Genomic DNA, 20,014 nt, shown 5'->3' with positions numbered 1-20,014 from the left:
GACTTTGATCTATGATACCTCGCTGACCGGGATCCAATTGACGAGGTGTCGATTTATGCTAACTCCACATGATGCACACTATCACGGAGAACCTTGGCGAGGCCAAAAAGATGCCAGGTGGCGTATCCCCCGATGCGGTCGACTTGGCCCATAAGTGGCCCCCGGAAAAACTTCTGATGGCCATAACTTGCTAACCAGAGCTCCGATCCGCAATCCGAGAAGACAGGCATGCTCCATAATTCGAGTTCTATGCATCTATCTGCTGACATCTGCCTGGGCCACCTGTCCCCAGTTGCCCTGCCCGTCGGGGATCTGCAATACCTTCCAACTTTGCGTTGCAATATCTTGCACACTGGGGCTCCGTTTGACGAGTCGTTTGGACCGGCTTCTAGAGCACATTGAACACTACATTCTAGAGCACTGACTCGGCACTTCGGACAACTTCGCATGATATCCCATGTGGGCCCATCTTGAAGCTTTTTTGGCCTAAAAAACCGCATTGAGCATACACTTCCGCTACCCTTTGGATGCCCAGGACCTTGGTACCTGCCCTAACCTTCTGCACTGCACTTGCCTGTAGGCTTTGCTTGTCATGGACCCCTTTCTAGCTCGGACCAACTTTGGCTGCACCACCGTTATGGATCATCTTTGTTGGCATGGTCGGAAGCAAACAGATGGAAATTCGCTGCGCTTGGAAAACATTCATCGGAGTAGGGCATTCTCTCTTACTCTTGCTTACCGATCGCCTTGCCAGGCATAGTTCCTCTCTTGTCAGGGAATAGGCACAGTGGATGATGTGGTGGATTCATATGGAAGATGCTTCCTTTTCCTCACACAACTGCACACTTTGGGTTGGGCGTGCATTATCATTAGATTTGGAGTGTGCTTGAGCATATCCCGGCTGTTTTCCTCCCCATTCTGCCACTGGCCAGTGGATGTTGTTTGCCGGATTGGACTTTATGGGACACTCGTCCCAATGCCATTTCTGCCCGCAATATTTATGCTTCTCTTTTGCAGGAGTCTTGGTTGGTTGATCATTGTAATACGCTTTGGTCTTTGCATAATTTGATCAATGGTGGAGAAAGGCTCTTACTACAATTTGGAAGTGCCACTTGCCTCTTAAGGAGTGTGTGTTTCTCCTTGCGGCGCGCTGCATCAGCTCTTCTCATTGTGTCAGATTTTCCGCCGGTGATGAGACTGTGAGACATCTGCTTTGGGATTGTCGCTTCACCATGGCTTTCCCTGACCGCTAATTTACCTGTATGCGCCTCCAATTTCCCTTGACGGTTTTCCACAAACGATTTTGGGTTTTTGGCAATGGGCACCACTGGCAAGCAAAAAGAGGGGGGGAGGCAACAGTGGCAGGCAAAAAGAGAGAGTGAGTGCGTAGTGTGTAGTGTGGGCAGCAAAACATTAGGCTAAAACTAACAGCATGCAAAAAATGTCACAAGACGGGCACCACGTGCCAATAGAAAAGAACAAACTGAACAGACTTTTAGCACTTCAATAACAACTGAACTGAAAGAGAGGGACGACACGTGACACGGAGTGGCAGAATTCCACCCTAGAGAGTATTGGCCCCAAACCTTGGCGTCCCTTTCAGTATTTCTTTATATTGCATCAAACACAGTACAAGCCGGTACTCCAGACTCTGCACCTTCTCTAGGAAGCATGCTAGACAATGAGCCCTAGCCTCATATTTAAAGGCCCTAGGCCCCAAAAGTAGTTCACATGAAAAGCCTTCAAACTCAAAAAGCATTTGGTTCAAAAGCAAAGCCCAAAAGCTGCCAGCGTAATTTACGGAAATCCGTACAGCCTGCCACGTCATCATGTCAGCACAAAACGCGGAAATTTGTACGGCTTGCCACATCATCAACCAACAAAAAATCTGGAGCGTCCGTACGGCTGCCACGTCATCAGTTTTCCTGCTTTATTTTTATTCCTTTATGTCACTGGGGCCCCATCGATGGGGTCCCCATAAGTTGGTAGGACTTCTTCTTCTGTTACTTGTTCTTCTTAGGGTTTAGGCCCCTTGGCCAGGATCTGCAAGTTGGCTCCATTCTTCAGGGCTTTGACACGTCAGCAGTTTGTGACAAAAAACCCTAAAACAGCAAGCAAAACCATAAAAAGGCAGGCTGAAACCCTAAAACAGCAAAAAGAAAAGAAATTCGAAACCCTAAAACAGCAGGTCAAAACCCCTAAACAACAAAAAAAACAGAAATTCGAAACCGTAAAGCAGCATGCAAAAACCCTAAATCAGCATGAGAGAGAGAGAGAGAGAGAGAGAGAGAGAGAGAGAGAGAGAGAGAGAGAGAGAGAGAGATTTTGATTTGGTTGCATGCTCTTGGTTAGGAATTGGGAGGAAAGTTGTGCCCTTACCCAGAGATTACTGGGGTTTGCCCTCGTTGCAAAGCCCAGATTGAATGGCGCAGAAAGTGGGTACATATTGTTAAATTATAAGATAGATTTACGTTAATTTACCTATGTTGATAAGGTGAATTCACTGCAGATATGGTAAATACAAAGCATTAACTGAGCCAGCAAAATGGTAAGTTAAGCTTTTCTTTGTATCTATCACGTGTACACTGTTATCTTTTTAGCTCATCTGGGAAAATTGATTGTTGTGGGTAGCGAATCTTAAGACTATTTGTTACTAGGCCATTTAACACTTCAAGCAAAATATAGTTACAATAGACCATTGATTAAGCTTTTCTTTGTATCTATCATGTGTACACTGTTATCTTCTTAGCTCATCTGGGAAAATTAAGTTGTTTTGGGTAGCGAGTCTTAAGAGTATTTGTTACTAGGCCATTTAAGACTTCAAGCAAAATATAGTTACAATAGACTATTGATTAAATTTCTGGTGTAAGAAGCCAGAAATTGCCATTAGCATCATAAACTTATAGATCTTCTAGAGTGATGCTGCCTGATTAACGACACCTGTATCCAATGAAGTTAAAGATAGCACACTACACAAAGAGCTGTTACTCTTAGGTGACGTAAACACTATTTTATGTTCTTAGTCAAACAGTTTTCATAATCTATGATGTCCTTATGTTTTAGAAATACATGGTAATTCCCATGGCATATGAGTTTAAAAAAGGTTGTCATTTTAAGCTAGGTGATTCTCATCATTACAGCTTTGTTGCAGTAATCATTGCAGCAAGCGAGCTGTCCGCCAAGCATACCATGCCTTATGTGCAGGTTTAGTGTTTATTACATGTTACCTTTGTTGAGTCTGGACTTGTTTCCAAAAACTTTGTGCACTTAAATTGGCTTTATTTACAGCGTGTGCAAAAGAAAGAAATGTTTGTGCAAAATGCTGTCAGCCTTCAGAGACGATTGTTGGCAAGTAAGTGTTTCGAAACTTTGCATCCTGCTAATAGTTCGTGTGCCAAGAGTGCACATAGGGCCTCATAATGCATGATAGTTTACAGAGGTAGTAGGTCAAGTACATTCAGATGTAAAGAATGTTAATTCAAATGTCTGCAAACTGCCAAATTGACCAAAAGTTGCAAATAAGCTATGTCTAGGTTTACCAAATAAAAAACGTACAATGGATAAGTCCTAAAGGCTCAACATAGAATCTCTATCTTTAATTGATGTGTGATAAAATATATTGTGCGTTGGTACAGTTCGTATCTGCAGATGTTGTGTGAAAAAATATAGTTTGCACATGCATCCTCTGAAAAATAGTGGGTAGCTTGTGCTAGGATAGCTTTCAAAGCACCCATTGCACACATGTTAATGCTGCTAAGAAAAACTGGCTCTAAACCTCCCAATCGATCAAGATCAGAATCGTGCTCACTTGGAGGTTTATGAGGTCTGCTCAATTCTGTCGGTTGCTCCAGGACAATAGTTCTCAAAATCAATGTTCTCACAGAGTATTGCTTGGGACTGATTATTGCGGTCAAGATGTGTGAGTATTGATTGTGTAGGTGTTTCTTGTACTCTCTCTTCCTGAAAGGAGTGTCCTTGTGGCAGTGGAGCTCTTTGTGAAAGAGTCCCTAGCACCTCTCATCGCTATAATTCATCACCCTAGTGAGAAATTCAAAGCCTTCATCCTGAAGGGGCAAGGAAATCGCTCCCTAGATCACAGTAGTAGGTGAAATATGGTGGGCATTTGCAAACATAATATTTCCTTCGTCTCTGCGACGCACGTTCTTGTGTCAATAGGTCTCTTCCTGCCTGTGCCATGACTGGCAGGTGCCTTCTAGGTGCCTAGGTTTTCAGTGAAGATTGCTTTTCGAAGCGTAGCACCAAGAGTTTAGAGTGGCTCAAGTGCTTGAGTAGTTTGGATGTATTTTTGGCACCCTGGTTCAATAAACCAATCATCTACCCCCTATAGAGGTGGTGGCCATTCCCTCCATGGAGTTTCTAGAGAGTATTTGTTTCATAAGTATTATATGCAAACACCTGAGCGCCCCCCCCCCCCCCCCCCCCCCCCCCCCCCCCCCCCCCCCCCCCCCCCCCCCCCCCCCCCCCCCCCCTTTTGCGCGTGTGGTTCCTGCCTTCTTGAAACCTCTGAATGGTGTTTCGGCTCATTCCAGTCTTGGTTTTGTACTAATCAAAATATACTGTTCGTTTGAGGTTTGGCTAGTACTGTGTGCATAACCTTTGTTCAATTGGGCTACAATTTTGACACTTGACCTCCTAGTGTTTCATTTTGTGTAAGCTTTTAGGCTCTAAAGATTCGAACTAGGGAATAGAGACTACCTCAAATAAAGCGAAGTCTTCCAAGGCGGGTGATATTGTTACATCCCTAGACATTAGGAGTGTTCGGCCACATGACCTGACACAAGCCAAATACACACACAGAACAACATACTAGAATAGACATCCGACTCATCTCTCAGCCATAGAACCAAATTGGCTCACCCCCGAGCCTAAGAGCCTGTAAGTACTCCGGCCTAGTGCCTCACCTATGACCTCAAGGACTGGCGTTCCATACCCCTGGCCCATACCCTAGCTTGGTCTCCGGGCAAGCACGGCTAAGGGTCTATAGTCCAAGTGTGGTGATCACACAAGATAGCTCATGATTGATCCAAGGGTCCTAACTATAGGATTTCCTAACTGCCCTTCCTAACCTCCCTTCAACTAAGGGTGCATTCACACGTAGGGCCAATTCATGCTGGTCGGAGGGTGCTTGTCACGGGGACGGGCATCACGTGCCAACGGAAAAGAACAGACTGAACAACTTTAAGCACTTCAAATAACAACTGAGCTGATAGAGATGCACGACACGAGACGGGGAGTGGTGGAGTTCCACCCCAAGAGAGCACTGGCCCCAAACCTTGGTGCCCCTTTCAGTATTTCTTTATATTGCTTGAACTCAGTACAACGCCGGTACTCCAATCCCTGCACCTTGACTCGGAAGCATGTAAGAGAATGAGCCCTTCACTCATATTTCAAGACCCTTGGCCATGAAAAGTTACTGGTCCAAAAGCTGCCAGCGCAATTTTAGGGAATTCCGCAGCGTGAAAATTGGAATTCCGTAGCATGAAAATTGGAATTCCGCCACGTCATCACCAGCAGCGTGAAAATTGGAATTCCGTAGAGTCTGCAATGTGGCACTGCAACGCAAAATGCGGGCGTCCGTACAACTACCACGTCAGCAGGTTCCACGCGATTTGTGTGTGTGTGTAAATGGGTCTTGCTTTATTTAATCTCTTTAGATCACTTTGGGCCCATCAGAGGGGGTTCCAGAAGTTGGTGGGAACTCCTATTAAAAATAGGCCACTTGTCAAGACTTTGCTTGTTGGTGAAACTTCTTGTGATGCTTCTGCTTCCTCTAGGGTTTTGGCCCCTCGATCGTTGATCTGCAGGTTGGCTCCGTTCTTCAGTGGCTTGACACGTCAACAGTTTGTGACATCGTCCGCGATTACAACATATCTGCAAAACAACTGAAGTTAGCCCAAAAACTTCTGAGGGTCATTCCGAGGGACAATCAATTTTCTCATTCTAGATTGGAGCTCTTGATATCCTTGGTCGTTGGCTTCCCAGAAAAATCGCATCCAATAAGGAACATTCAATGGTTGGCACATCACAATGCAACACAAATGCTCACATATGCATGTTACAAGACACAACGAACAGCACCGCTGAGCACTCTCCTGAGGTAGACAGTCTGCGGTATGAAGCTACTCAACGACTACCTCGTCACTCCCCCTGCAAATAACCTAAAAAGGTCCAGGGAATGAGTTCAGAGGATTGGTACAACCAAATGCTCCCCAGACCGCAACCTGTGTTGCTTGGAGGTGCATACAACCAAACGCTCCCCAGACATCCCGTTTGTGTCGCTTGGAGGTTTTCCAGTATACAATGAAACTCTCCCCAGACACCCGCCTGCGTTGTTTTGAGGTTCAAACAATACCAAAACAGCATTTCTCACTACTCCACCCAGGAGTAAAATCACCAATCATTGAAACTAGTATCAAAACCAGAGTCAAACAATTCAAATCAGCACCTAGATAGGTTCAAAATAGATACTATCCATTTCAAACAAATTCTAAACAAGATCACCAAACAAGTTCTCAAACAAAATTGAGAAGACTGAAAGCAATCTCGACATCAGTCGAGCTCAAAAGTCGACAGGGCTTCCGTCCTGAAACCTGCACCAAAACTAGGATTAGTTTTCTTCCATAAAGTTGTAGCCGAGTACAGCGTGGTCCATATTCTCTTGACTAGTCGAAACATGCCTCGACAGACAATGTTCCTGTGGCAGTGATCGTAGTCCCAAGGCATAGCAATCCCACTAGATCTCCAAGGTTTTTGATTCGAGAAGAGACAGCTGCTGAGAGATGTCGAGAAATTTCAAGTTAATATCTGCTAGGGTTTTCGTGGCAAGCATTTCACGATACCCCACTTTGCAAGAAGCTGTACTCCGAAGAAAGATGTCTGAAGGCATATAACTTCGGGCAAATTTTTTTCTTGAAAGCTTGCCAAGTCCTTGGAGTGTGTGGCTTGGTAGCTGTAGACATCCATCATTGCATGGCACTGCCTCTGAAAAAACAACGGCTTGAAAAAAAATCCTTGATTCTTCTCTGCAAGTGATCTTTATGGCTTATGCCCTGTAAGATAGAGCGATGAAGACGGGAGCGTGCGTGATGGGCGAAGAAGTAAGGGTGAGAGTGGCTAATAAACTCGGGGTGGGATAAGTCCGAGGTCGGGACACGAAGATTCTTTAATAAAATTTCATGTAAAGCTTGGAAGCTCCATCTTACTTTGTCTCCTCTTTGGTGGGACCGTTATGCTTTCAGAAAAGCTGTAACAGACTTGGACACTGGAAGTCAAGAATCTACCAGGACAGCACCAAATAACCACTTCAAAAACAGTTCACAGTTCACAATTTATTTGACACTAGCCCGGCAGAATTCCGTGTCCAAAGAAATTGGCCCCAAAGACTGGCGCCCCTTTCGGTATTTCTTTTCGTATTAATCTGAGTTCAAAGTACAAGAGTGCGGGCAGGCGCTCAGACTCAGACTCCGCGTCGAGATGCTCTTTCTTTCTCTCTCTTAAGCCTTTATAAAATAAAGCAAAAAGGCTTCTCTCTCTAACTAATGCTTTAATAAAATAAAGCAAGTTTAAGCTCTCTCTCTTAAGCTGCCTTGCGTGGAATAAAGCATCGCCCAAAAGCTGCCAAAAAACTGCCGTACAACATTGCCACGTCAGCAGTACGGAATTCTGCAATCTGCGTTGCGTTTTTCGCTGACATCCGTACAGCCTGCCACGTGTCAGCATTCGGGTTCTCTGCAGCCAGCCAGCCACGTCACCATTTAGGGTTTTCTGCAGGGTATGTGTATGGATGTGTCCTGGCACGCCACATCACCAATTTGTGACATACCCCCCTCTTGAAAGCATTGTAATCACCCTCGATTACGCCTGCAAAACAGACAGACGCCATAAACTGTCTTAGCAGACACTGACTGTTAGTACCTACGTACTAGGAACACACATCTAGCACATGTACCGATCGACAATCACATCACATGACATCACAAGACATCACTTGACATCACAGGACATCACATGACATTCAACATTCATTCGGATCTTAGACCATGATTTATTGGCCATGCAGTTAGCAATCGCATCTAGATCCAGTCGGGACCTCATAGATGCCCGATTGACTAACCCCCTATTGCAACCATGTCTATTCGAGATCATTTAGACCAAAATGCTGCAGTCATTTCGTCTATCAGTTCCTGCACTTAAAAACAAGTCAAGAACAAATTAGTTTCATATTTTGGAATTCCATTTTATAAAGTCATACAACAGAATACTGTCAGCTCTCAGTATCCCTGAAGCTCAAAGAGACATCAGTGACTGTAGTATTCAAAAATTCGAGGCATCTGTTGACAAAGGGACGGAGTAACTCCCCTCTTGTGCATCCCACTGCAGCAGATCTGCGGCCAAGCTGAATTTTGGGTTCCATTTGGAATAGACTATGCTAACCAAAAGCTTCAGTAAAGTTTCACAATCTGAGGAGTATCTGCTCGGTCCTCCTCCTCCATCCGCTTCGCATCCAATGTAGATAGTTCTTGAATTTAACCAAGAACCGCCTTCGTACTTTACCCTTATTCTTTGTGTCCGTATGTGCCAAAATCTGTTCAGGAACAAGGATCTCCTCGTTTTCCTCCATTTCAGGTTGCTCATCGGGCTCCCCATCTTCGGGCACATCACCTTTAAAAGGTTTCAAGAGACTCACATGAAATGCATTGTGAATCCTCCAAGTGTTAGGCAGTTTCAGTCGGAAGGAGACATCATTGATCTTTTCGGAGATTTGGAAAGGTCCGTAGTATCTCATACTAAGCTTTGGAAAAAGCCTCTCCTTTCCCTTTTTCTTTCTCAGGCGTGCCTTCTCAAAACGTAAGAGCACCCAATCATCCTCCTTCAATTTCAAATCGCGACGATGGCGATCTGCTGCCTTTTTAGTCTTTCCTGAGATTTTTGCAAAGCTTCCCGGACCTTGGCAAAAGCCGTGTCTAAGTCATGCGTATACTCATCAGCTTCAAAAATCTTATCTTTTGTGCTTAGGAAGGGTGGAACCTTCGCAGCACCTTCAACAATCTCAAATGGCGCCTTCCCCGTCGAAGAGTGTATCGTGTTATTGTAGGAAAATTCCACCAAAGGTAGATCCTTTTCCCATTGAGTCTTCTGATCTGAGATATAAGACTTCAATAAATCTAAAACCACTGTATTGGCAATCTTAGATTGCCCGTCAGTCTGCGGATGGAAAGATGACGAGAACTGCAACCGCGTGCCAATGTTCTCCCAAATTGCCTTCCAAAACAAACTCGTAAATCTGGAGTCCCTGTCGGAGACAATCGTCTCATGCATGCCATGTAATATGAAAATCTAGGCCACAAACAGTCTCGCTAAGTGATTCGGCTTGACTGTTTTCTTTACTGGAATGAAATGAGCCTGCTTGCTAAATCTGTCAATAACAATCCAGATACCATCGTGACCACTCTGTGTTCTCGGGAGATCAAAAATGAAATCCATTGCAATACTTTCCAAGGGGCGGGTGGGTATGGGCAAAGGCTGTAACAATCCCTGTTCTTTATGCCTGCCAAACTTGACCTTCTGGCATACCAAGCACTTGCGCACAAACTCGTCCACATCCTTCCCGAGTCTCGGCCAAAAGAAATATCTCTCTACCCCTTTCATGGTGGTAGCAATGCCGCGATGACCCGTAAAAGGCGGACAGTGGCATTCAATCATAACCTTTTCCCTCAACGGCTGTGTGATGCACAACATGGTTTTCCTCATCAAGTAGCCATCCCGAATGGAATATCCCGCTACTGTCTCCCCATCCCGTATCCGTATGAAAAGGTCTGCAAAATCCGGATCTGTGGCATACTGTCAACCATATCCTCGAAGCTCCTATGATGTATCGCGGAAATAGCCAGAACCAACGGCTTCCGAGACAAAGCATCTGCCACCAAATTCTTCTGTCCCTAAACATGGACAATCTGGAATTGAAACTGTGACAAGATGTTCGCCCACCGCATCTGCTTTTCCGATAGCTGCTTCTGTGACAAGAAGTAGCATAAACTGTGATGGTCTGTAAAGACAATAAAATCCGCTTCGAGTAGGTAATGCCGCCACTGAGTAAGAGCATGGATAACCGCCAAAAGCTTTCTCTCATAAAATCTGTGCTATCAATTCCGGCCTTGAGAACAATCGGTCCTCGTAAGCAATGACATGGCCTTCTTGCATTAAGACCGCTCCCAGACTACGACCACAAGCATCACAATATACTTCAAATGACTTCTACAAGTCTGGCAAAGTCAAAACTGGTCCCGTAGTCAATTTCTCTTTCAATGTCTGAAAGGCAGTCACCTCTGTGGGTCCCCACGAGAAAGGGACTCCTTTCTGTGTCAAGATATGCAAAGGGGAAGCAACCTCTGCAAACTTTCGAATGAACCGCTTGTAGTACGAATACAATCCCAAGAAGCTTCTAACTTCATGGACATTCTTCAAATCGGTCCAATCACGGATAGTCTCTATCTTGGCTGAATCCATTTGCACTCGTGCTGCTGACACAATGTGTCCCAAAAAGTGTTATCTTTGTAGGAAAAATTCACTTTTCTTTGCATTAATCACGAACTTGTGATCTCGTAATGCCTGAAAGACTTGAAGCAGACGATCTCTATGTTCTGCCTCATTCTTGGAGAAAACTATGATATCGTCAAAGAAAGTGCCAATAAATAGCCTGTACTCTCAAAAAATCCTGTCCATCATCCGGTTAAATGTCGCAGGAGCATTGGTTAAGCCAAAAGGTATCACCAAAAACTCAAATAACCCAAAAGTCGTCCGAAAGGCCGCCTGGTAGACATCTCCCGGCGCGATTATGATCTGATGATATCCACTCTTCAAATCAATCTTGCTAAAACATGAGGATCCCTGTAATCTGTTGAGTATATCATCGATCCTAGGAATCGGAAATCTGTTCTTGATGGTGATTTTGTTGAGAGCTCTATAATTGATGCACATTCTTCAAGATCCGTCTTTCTTCAAAACCAACAACACTGGAGAGCAATACGGTGAAGTACTAGGCTGGACAAGACCCTTTTCCAAGAGGTCTTTCACTTGGTTCATAATCTCTTCGTTCTGTGCTCGGCTCACAGGGTAAGGTGGCCGGTTTGGTGGTGTGCTTCCAGGTATCAGATCAATGGTATGATCTTCAGGATGAGCAGGTGGTAACTCGCCTGATAGGCCCTCTGAGAAGCAATCGGCATGAGAGTGGAGAAAATCTTGGCGTTCTTTATCAAGTTCAGACATATTTGTCCTATCCTCATCACTCAACTCTTTCATAAAGATCGAGTAAACAAACAAACTGGATTTCATTAACTTTGAAATGGCCGAAGCCGATACAATAGGGACAGAATCGCCCTTAAGTTTAATGTCAAGTACAATGGTTCTGCCCTTCTCTGTGGTCAATGTCGCTTTCCTCGCCCGATAGTCGAGCACGGCGTTGTTCTTGTGGTACCAGGGGTTTCCCAAGAGGACATCACAACCTTCCAAAGGCATTATGTAAAAGTCCTCATGCCCCAAATACCCTTGACAATGCAACCGAAGTTTGCCAATGACAGGTGTAATGGCTATGTCCCTGTCAGGTGTCGCTAGAACTGCCTCCGCAAGTGGTCCCATCCGATCGGGAGTGATCTCGAGCCACGCCGTCAATTCCGATGAAATGAAGTTGGCCTTGGCTCCTCCATCAAAGAAGATCAGGGCTTCTTGGTCTTTCACTTTGCCCCAAGCTCGGAAAAGTTCTGTACTCTCGTCCACCGTGCTGGGATCGGTACCCACGCAATCTGGAACTAGTCCTGTTTTCATCTTGCCTTTTCTTCCACGCTCCTCAGTTGCTCTCAAACTCCAGGCCTTTTGTCCTCCTTGTCGTTTTGTTCTTTCTGTGCCTTTTTTAGGGCACTTCGCGGAGATATGTCGAGTTTCCCCGCATCCGAAGCACTTCCCTTCCCTGATGAAGCGAGCTTGCTCTTGAGGAGTAAAAGCTTGGGTCGTGCATCTTTCTTTTCTGGATTGCTCTTTCTCTTTCTACTTTCATTTGTCGAAGTCTTTTTGGTTCTTTGTGTCATGATCTCATCGGTGGGGTAGGTCAAACTGCTAGAGTGAATGGCAAAACCCCGTTTCGCATGACTCATCAACTCCTGAATGGAAGCTGACTTCTGTTCCAAGCAGTGATCTCGGATCTCTGTAGGTAGACCCAAGGTAAACCGCTCAATCTGTTCCTTGAACGAGATCTTCTTAAATGAAGAGGCGGGTAGAAAAGAGCTCCAGAATCTCTCGCAATAAGCGTCCACTGTATCCTTCTTGGTCATCCGAAGATGGTTCCAAGCAGTTCGTATATCACGTTCATACTCTCGAATCAGCCAAGAAGAAATAAAAAGCCTCTTGAATTTCAGCCATTTAACTGGTGCAGTCTTGCTTAATAGAAGCGTGGACCACCAAGTTCGAGCATTCCCCTTAAAGTAAGAGGCAGCTCTCCGAATCTTAGAGTGCTCTGAGTAACGTCCTCCCGCGAAAGCGATGTCAAACTGCTGTACAAAAGACAAAGCCTTCGAAGCATCTCTATATCCCGAAAACGTGTCAAATTTAGTTGACTGTCCACCGTCCTTAAACTCTCGGACTTTCTTGCTTTTGTCTTCCTGAAAGTCATACTGGTTGGCTTTATATATATTCTTCTTCTTTGCATAAAAGTTGCTGTCGTCATAGTTTGAACTGTCTGTAGACGAGTCCTCTGTAGAACTGTCACTCATGGGGCGAGATTTAGACTTCTTTGCCTTTTTCTTGCCCTTTCCAAAGCGTTGCTTTTTGCTTCGCTTTTTGCCTTTTCGGTCTTCTTCGCTCGAGTCAGATGAGCTAGAAGAACTATAAGACAAGAAGAAGAAGAAGAAGAAGAAGAACTGGGTACTCCTTCAAATCGAACACGCTTCTTCTGTTTCTTTGCCTTTTCAAATGTCGACTGATGACCCAAATAGCCCGGGAAGTTAGTGCCTTTCTTCTGCTTTTTGCCGCGCTTTTCAGCTTTGTTTTGCGCGTCAAAAAGCTGAGCAATTCGTGCATCAACCACCTCTTCTAATTCCTTCTCTATATACTTCTTGGGAGCAGGAGGTTTCTTGAGAGCGGGTTTTGGGGGTGGTGGTGTGGTTTTCTGCCACTGCGCGTGCACCTCCTCCAAAGAGGTCTTGCTCATATATTTTGCCATTTTCGGGTCCCTGGCAAAATTAAGCATCATCTTTGTTGTGTCGCCGATCAATCGTTGACCCTCCATCTCTCGACGCTCCGCTTGAGTAGGCTGAGGCAAGCCATACTCCTTGCCGGAATCTTCGTTGTGATCCCTTCCTGCATCTCCGGATGCAAAGGGAGTCGACTGATCTTTACCTGAAGCCATAGGTTCTGCGGAAAAAAAAAATTGGGATTAGATTTCCTGTAGAAGAGAAATCGGCCGTGCTCTAATACCAATGTAACAGACTTGGACATTCCAAGTCAAGAATCTACCGCGACAACATCAAATAACCACTTCAAAAACAGTTCACAGTTCACAATTTATTCGACACTGGCCTGCGGAGTTCCATGCTTAAAGATATTGGCCCCAAAGACTGGCGCCCTTTTGGTATTTCTTTTTGTATTAATCTGAGTCAAAGTACAAGAGTGCGGGTAGGCGCTCACACTTAGATTCTGCTTCCAGATGCTCTTTCTTTCTCTCTCTTAAGCCTTTATAAACTAAAGCAAAAAGGCTTCTCTCTCTAACTTATGCTTTAATAAAATAAAGCTCTCTCTCTTAAGCTGCCTTGCATGGAATAAAGCATCACCCAAAAGCTGCCAAAAAACTGCCGTACAGCGTTGCCACGTCAGTAGTACGGAATTCCGCAATCTGCGTCGCGTTTTGCGCTGACATCCGTACAGCCTGCCACGTGTCAGCATTCGGGTTCTCTGCAGCCAGCCAGCCACGTCACCATTTAGGGTTTCTTGCAGGGTGTGTGTGTGTGGATGTGTACTGGCACGCCATTTCACCAGTTTGTGACAAAAGCACATGCCTGAAGCTGTGATACCACTGTCACGGGGACGGGCACCACGTGCCAATGGAAAAGAACAGACTGAACAACTTTATGCACTTCAAATAACAACTGAATTGAAAGAGATGCACAACACGAGATGGGGAGTGGCGGAGTTCCACCGCGAGAGAGCACTTGCCCCAAACCTTGGTGCCCCTTTCGGTATTTCTTTATATTGCTTGAACTTAGTACAACTTTCATGGCTCTGCTCTGCATCTCCCGCGGGAAGATTGCCAGAGTGAGAGCCCATGGGCCATATTTAAAGGCCCTTGGCCTTTAATAGCAGTTTACATGAAAAGCAGGTAAACTCAAAAGCCTCTGGCCCAAAAGCTAAAAAGTGAAATTTCAGGAAATTCTGTACAGCCTGCCATCACCCACCAGCGTGAAACGCGGAATTCCGTACAGTGTGCCACGTGGGATTGCAACACAAAACGTGGGCGTTCATACAGCTGCCACGTCGGCAGGTTCCACACGATTTGTGTGTGTGTGTGTGTGTAAGTGGGTCCTGCTTTATTTGATCTCTTTAGGTCACTTGGGCCCCATCGGACGGGGTCCCATAAGTTGGTGGGAACTCCTTTTTTAGTAATAGGCCACTTGTCAAGACTTTGCCAATTGGTGAAACTTCTTCTTCTGCTTCTGCTTCCTCTAGGGTTTAGGCCCCTCGGTCGGGCATCTGCAGGTTGGCTTCGTTCTTGAGTGGCTTGATACATCAGCAGTTTGTGACAGTGCTAAGGCGCCTATCCTGATGTCTAGCGATGTAAAATTGTCTTGTAGATCTGAGAATTGTACATCTCAAGTCTCAGGTTAGGAAATAGAGATTCTCTTAAAAAGGGCTTTGTTCCCTGATTTGAGAGGAAGGGGCTCAAGATTCTTGGACATGAGAGTATCATCTTTCAATTCTCCTACAAAGTAACCGAGGTTGCTTTAGAGAGGGTCTTACCTTTCGGTTTACGTTCTTGTAAAATTCATCCATAGTAATAAAAAATACTCTTTAAGAAGGAGATAAGCCCATGTTGTGGTCTCTAGTCTGGTGTCTACTCATTTGTTGTCTTTCTTTCTCTCAAGTATGGCAGTTGTGAGGAAAAAATTTGCAAAGATGGAACAGCTTTCTCTCTACCCGTAGTATAGAAGACTCTGAATTGTCTTAGAAGGCTTGTGGAGCAAGGTGCTCAAGGACCTCGTCGTTAGTCGCATGGGTTTGCGCACTATGTATGGAGAGATGTGGATGTACTACTTGTGCAAGAGCATAAGCTGTGCTTTGACACCTATCGCTGATGCGGCAAGCTCTTGGCTGGTGCCTCTCATATGTCCTGGGAGATTGCAGTTGGCGATGATTAGTCCAGTGGTGGCGTATGTATATTTGTGGGATTGCATTCGTGACATTGTTTGAGTGGCCATGGCACTTTGGTTCCGGGCAAAGCGAAGTGGATTTCTTTGTAGGTTGAGGATGCTTTAGTGCAAATTATGTGTGCGCGCGCTCCTACGGCCACTCGTGCTAGGGCTTGGTTTTGGCAGCAGATTGTGGATGTATTACCTACTATGGACTCTTGGATTGTTGGGGGTGATTTCAACAATGTAGAGACTGTACAGGATTGGTGGACGATTGTGTCCCAAGCGCTACCTTCTATTGCCCCCCTCTGAGAGAGATGCTTGGGATAGATTCTCTCCATGGTTTATGGTGTGGATGCATGGCATGTACTTTCCTTGTCTCGTACTTCGCAATCACTGCAGTCTGCCTGGGGTTTTAAGAGATAGTAGGACGGTTATTAGAGAGATTAGACAAATTTCATCTTGGCCCTTCGGCAACCTCTCATGGGGGAATGATCTGACCTGCGACAGTTTGTTTGACCATGCATTGGTTTCTTTGCAATTGAGGTTCCATGTATCTTGTGGGCCTAGATGAGGACCACACATTCTTGATTCGGTGTTGCAGGATGTCTCATTGTGCCAGATTTTGCAAGAGATTTGGTCCCATATGAGTGCCTCTTCTGTGGATTTTGCTCTTCGCCTCGCCTCGTGTATTGCAGCATCATCTGAGGCATACAAACATGCATCCGGGATGAGACAATGTCATCTTATTTGCAGAGAGAGGGAGTTACAGGAGAAGTTGGGATGTATCTGCAGACATTTAGAGGATTTGCGAGTTGAATTTTTCTCGGGTGATCGTGAGGCTGACACTAGGGAGACTCTTTAGTCATACACAGATGGAGAAGTCTAAAGTCTCATGTAAATTGCTCACGTGTCAAAGCCCTGAAGAATTGAGTCAACTTGCAGATGCCGGCCGAGGGGCCTAAACCCTAAGAGAACAAGTAACAGAAGAAGAAGTTCTACCAACTTATGGGGACCCCGTCCGATGGGGCCCCAGTGACATAAAGCGATTAAAATAAAGTAGGACTCACACACACACTCACGCAAAGTTGTTGATGTGGCAGCTGTACGATAGATTTCCGAAAATTGCACTGGCATGATGACGTGGCAGACTGTACGGATTTCCGTAAATTACGCTGGCAGCTTTTGGCATTGCTTTTGGGACCAGAGGCTTTTGAGTTCTGAAGGCCTTCACTGTAACTGCTTTTCAGGCCAAGGGCCTTTAAATATGAGGTTAGGGCTCATTCTCTGGCATGCTTCCTGGAGAAGGTGCAGAGTTTGGAGTATCGGCTTGTACTGTGTTGATGCAATATAAAGAAATACCGAAAGGGGCGCCAAGGTTTGGGGCCAATACTCTCTGGGGTGGAATTCCACCACTCTGTGTCGCGTGTCGTCTCTCTCTTTCAGTTCAGTTGTTATTGGAGTCTGTTCAGTCTGTTCTTTTCTATTGGCACGTGGTGCCCGTCTTGTGACAATGATATCAGAGCATCAGGCGTGTGCTTTTCTGAAAGCATACCGGTCCCACAAAAGAGCAGACAGAGCAATTTATTCAAGGTATCTTCACCCACTATTGGGCACTGACGACGTTAGTGGGGATGTCGTGGTATTTAGTCAATACTATGCATGATGGAGTTGATGGTTATATTGTCTTGTGGGGGACTACTATGGGTCTATACCTTGCACTTTCCTTTATGGGTGAATCTGGGCTTATCTTGGATTCATCTAGGTATATGTTTTAGTCGTATAGCGGACATGCAGACTTCACATTGTGAAGTTTTCGTCCGAGTTACGACCAGTTGATACTGTGCTAATTCTTTCGATCTTTTGTGGTGCGTATGCCCTATCAACTACGTCATTTTTGTGCTAATTTTTTCGATTTAATGCTTCTTTTAGTGCTAGGCTTCATTATGGCTGAGTCTGCCCTTGATCTCCGGAGTCATGACAGAAACTCAGTACGTTGAACTTTGTGTTGATGTATGCTCGCTCGTGTGTGGTGTTGTGTTTGGGAGCATATGTTAGTACCTAGTTCTACACCCACTATTGGGCACTGACGACGTGAGTGGGGATGTCGTGGTATTTAGTCAATACTATGCATGATGGAGCTGATGGTTATATTGTTATGTGGGTGACTACCATGGGTCTATACCTTGCACTTTCCTTTATGGGTGAATCTGGTCTTATCCTGGATTCATCTAGGTATATATATGTATCTTTGCCCCCAAATCCCGGACTTATTAGCCACTCCCACCCTTACTACATCGCGCATCGGGCGCGCTCCCGTCTTCACCGCTCATGTCTTACAGGGCATAAGCCATTAAGATCACTTGCAAGTGAAGGATCCAAGATTTGTTTTGAGGCAATGCCTTTCTCAGAGGCAGTCCTATGCAGATGTTGATAGCTACCATTGCCCTAAGTTATATGGTTTCTAACATCTTCCTTCGGAGTGCAACTTCCGGCAGAGTGGGGTATCTTGAAATGCTTGCCATGGAAACCCTAGCAGATTATAACTTGAAGTTTCTCGACATCTCCCAGTAGATGTCTCTTCACGATCAGATGACCTTGGAGGTCCAGTGCGATTGCTATCTTGGGACTACCATCGCCGCCAAAGAAACATTATCTGTCCAAGAGCTAATGGACCATGCTGTGCTCGGCTATGACCTTACGGAATGAACCTAACCCTAATTTTTGGTGCAGGTTCCAGATTGCTTTTTAAGTTTGAAATCTGTTTGAGAACTTGTTTGGTGATCCTGTTTGAAATTTGTTTGAAATGGATAGTATTCTTTTTTGAACCTGTTTTGGTGTCGATTTGAAATGTTTGACTCTGGTTTTAATACTGGTTTCATTGATTGGTGATTTTACTCCCGGGTGGAGAAGTGAGAAATACTATTTTGGTATTGTTTGAACCTCCGAACGACACAGACCGATGCCTGGGGAACGTTTCGTTGTATGTTTGAAAACCTCCAAACGACGCAGGCCGATGCTTGGGGAGCGTTTGGTTGTATGCTTGAACCTCCAAGCGACGCAGACTGCGGTTTGGGGAACGTTTGGTTGTACAGTCCTCTGAGCTCATGGCCCGGACCTTTTTAGGTTATTTGTAGGGGGAGTGACGAGGTAGTCGTTGAGTAGCTTCATACCGCAGACCGTTTGTCTCAGGGGAGTGCTCATCGGTGCTGTTTGTTGTGTCTTGTAACATGCATATATAAGCATTTGTGTTGCATTGTGATGTGCCAATTACTGAATATTCCTAATTGGATGAGATTGTGTGGGTATGTAATTTTAGTGTATCAAGACACCCGTGGAAGATCAGTACGGTCTGGGTGTGATGGCTAATTTTACTACGCCGGAATATCAAGAGTTCTGATCTGGACGAAAGGAGAAGCTAACTCCTTAACAAAAAGAGCAAATTGATTGTCCCTTGGAAATGTCCCTCGGAACGATCCTTGGAAATTTTTGAACTAACTTGAGTTGTTTTGCAGATATGCTGTAATCGCGGACGATTACTCTCTTTCAAGAAGGGGAGATGTAACAAACTGCTGACGTGTCAAAGCCTTGAAGAATGGAGCCAACTTGCAGATGCTGGCCGAGGGGCCTAAACCCTAAGAGAACAAGTAACAGAAGAAGAAGTTCTACCAATTTATGGGGACCGCGTCCGATGGGGCTCTAGTGACATAAAGGGATTAAAATAAAGTAGGACTCACACACACACTCATGCAAAGCTGATGACGTGGCAGCTGTACGACAGATTTTCAAAAATTGCGTTGGCATGATGATGTGGCAGGCTGTACGGATTTTCGTAAATTACGTTGGCAGCTTTTGGCATTGCTTTTGGGACCAGAAACTTTTGAGTTTTGAAGGCTTTTCACTGTAACTGCTTTTCAGGCCAAGGGCCTTTAAATATGAGGTTAGGGCTCATTCTCTGGCATGCTTCTTGGAGAAGGTGTAGAGTCTGGAGTACTGGCTTGTACTGTGTTGATGCAATATAAAGAAATACCGAAAGGGGCGCCAAGGTTTGGGACCAATACTCTCTGGGGTGGAATTCCGCCACTGTGTCGCGTGTCGTCTTTCTCTTTCAGTTCAGTTGTTATTGGAGTCTGTTTAGTCTGTTCTTTTCTATTGGCATGTGGTGCCCGTCTTGTGATATCTCCTATCACTCTTCTGTATCGACGTGGATATTCAAGGCTGATAGGATGATAAAGATTGCTTTGCTCATTTTTGGGAGTGGCCCATTGGGAGCTTGGTTCAAGCTTTATGTGACTTGGTAGACAGTTTGCACAAGGATCCAGATAAGGTTCTTGATATTGCTTAAACTGTTTGGCCTGCAGTTACTAAGGATATGTGTCGGCGGATGTTGATGGTTCCATTCTCTAGGCAGAAGATACGTGATGCAGTACTTGGTATTGATGTTGCCTCTTGTCCTGGTGAGGATGGATTGACACGCCAGGTCTTCTTGTAGCGTTGGGATATGCTTTGCTATGTTTTGCTCCACAATTTGCAACCTATGTTTGCTAGAGGAGCGATGCCTCCCACACTGTCTTCTTGGTTGATTTTTCTTGTACCGAAACGCA

General features: G+C 45.2%; 1 protein-coding gene across 1 annotated transcript in view; it reads left to right on the top strand.

Annotated features, from left to right (window-relative positions):
* Positions 1-20,014, top strand: part of LOC147426338 (small acidic-like protein) — a 90,890-nt gene that overhangs the window by 31,800 nt on the left and 39,076 nt on the right. The window contains exons 2-5 of the mRNA XM_086497891.1: positions 2,353-2,435; positions 2,510-2,548; positions 3,152-3,204; positions 3,289-3,352. Coding sequence (XP_086354017.1) covers positions 2,353-2,435; positions 2,510-2,548; positions 3,152-3,204; positions 3,289-3,352 — 239 coding nt within the window. The remainder of the gene's footprint in view (positions 1-2,352; positions 2,436-2,509; positions 2,549-3,151; positions 3,205-3,288; positions 3,353-20,014) is intronic.

The sequence above is a fragment of the Adiantum capillus-veneris genome, chromosome 24 (genome assembly GCF_014529385.1).
Source record: "Adiantum capillus-veneris isolate H3 chromosome 24, ASM1452938v2, whole genome shotgun sequence".
NCBI classification, from domain to species: domain Eukaryota; kingdom Viridiplantae; phylum Streptophyta; class Polypodiopsida; order Polypodiales; family Pteridaceae; genus Adiantum; species Adiantum capillus-veneris.
Note: the sequence above shows the minus strand (reverse complement) of the source record. Positions and strands in the feature narration are given on the sequence as shown.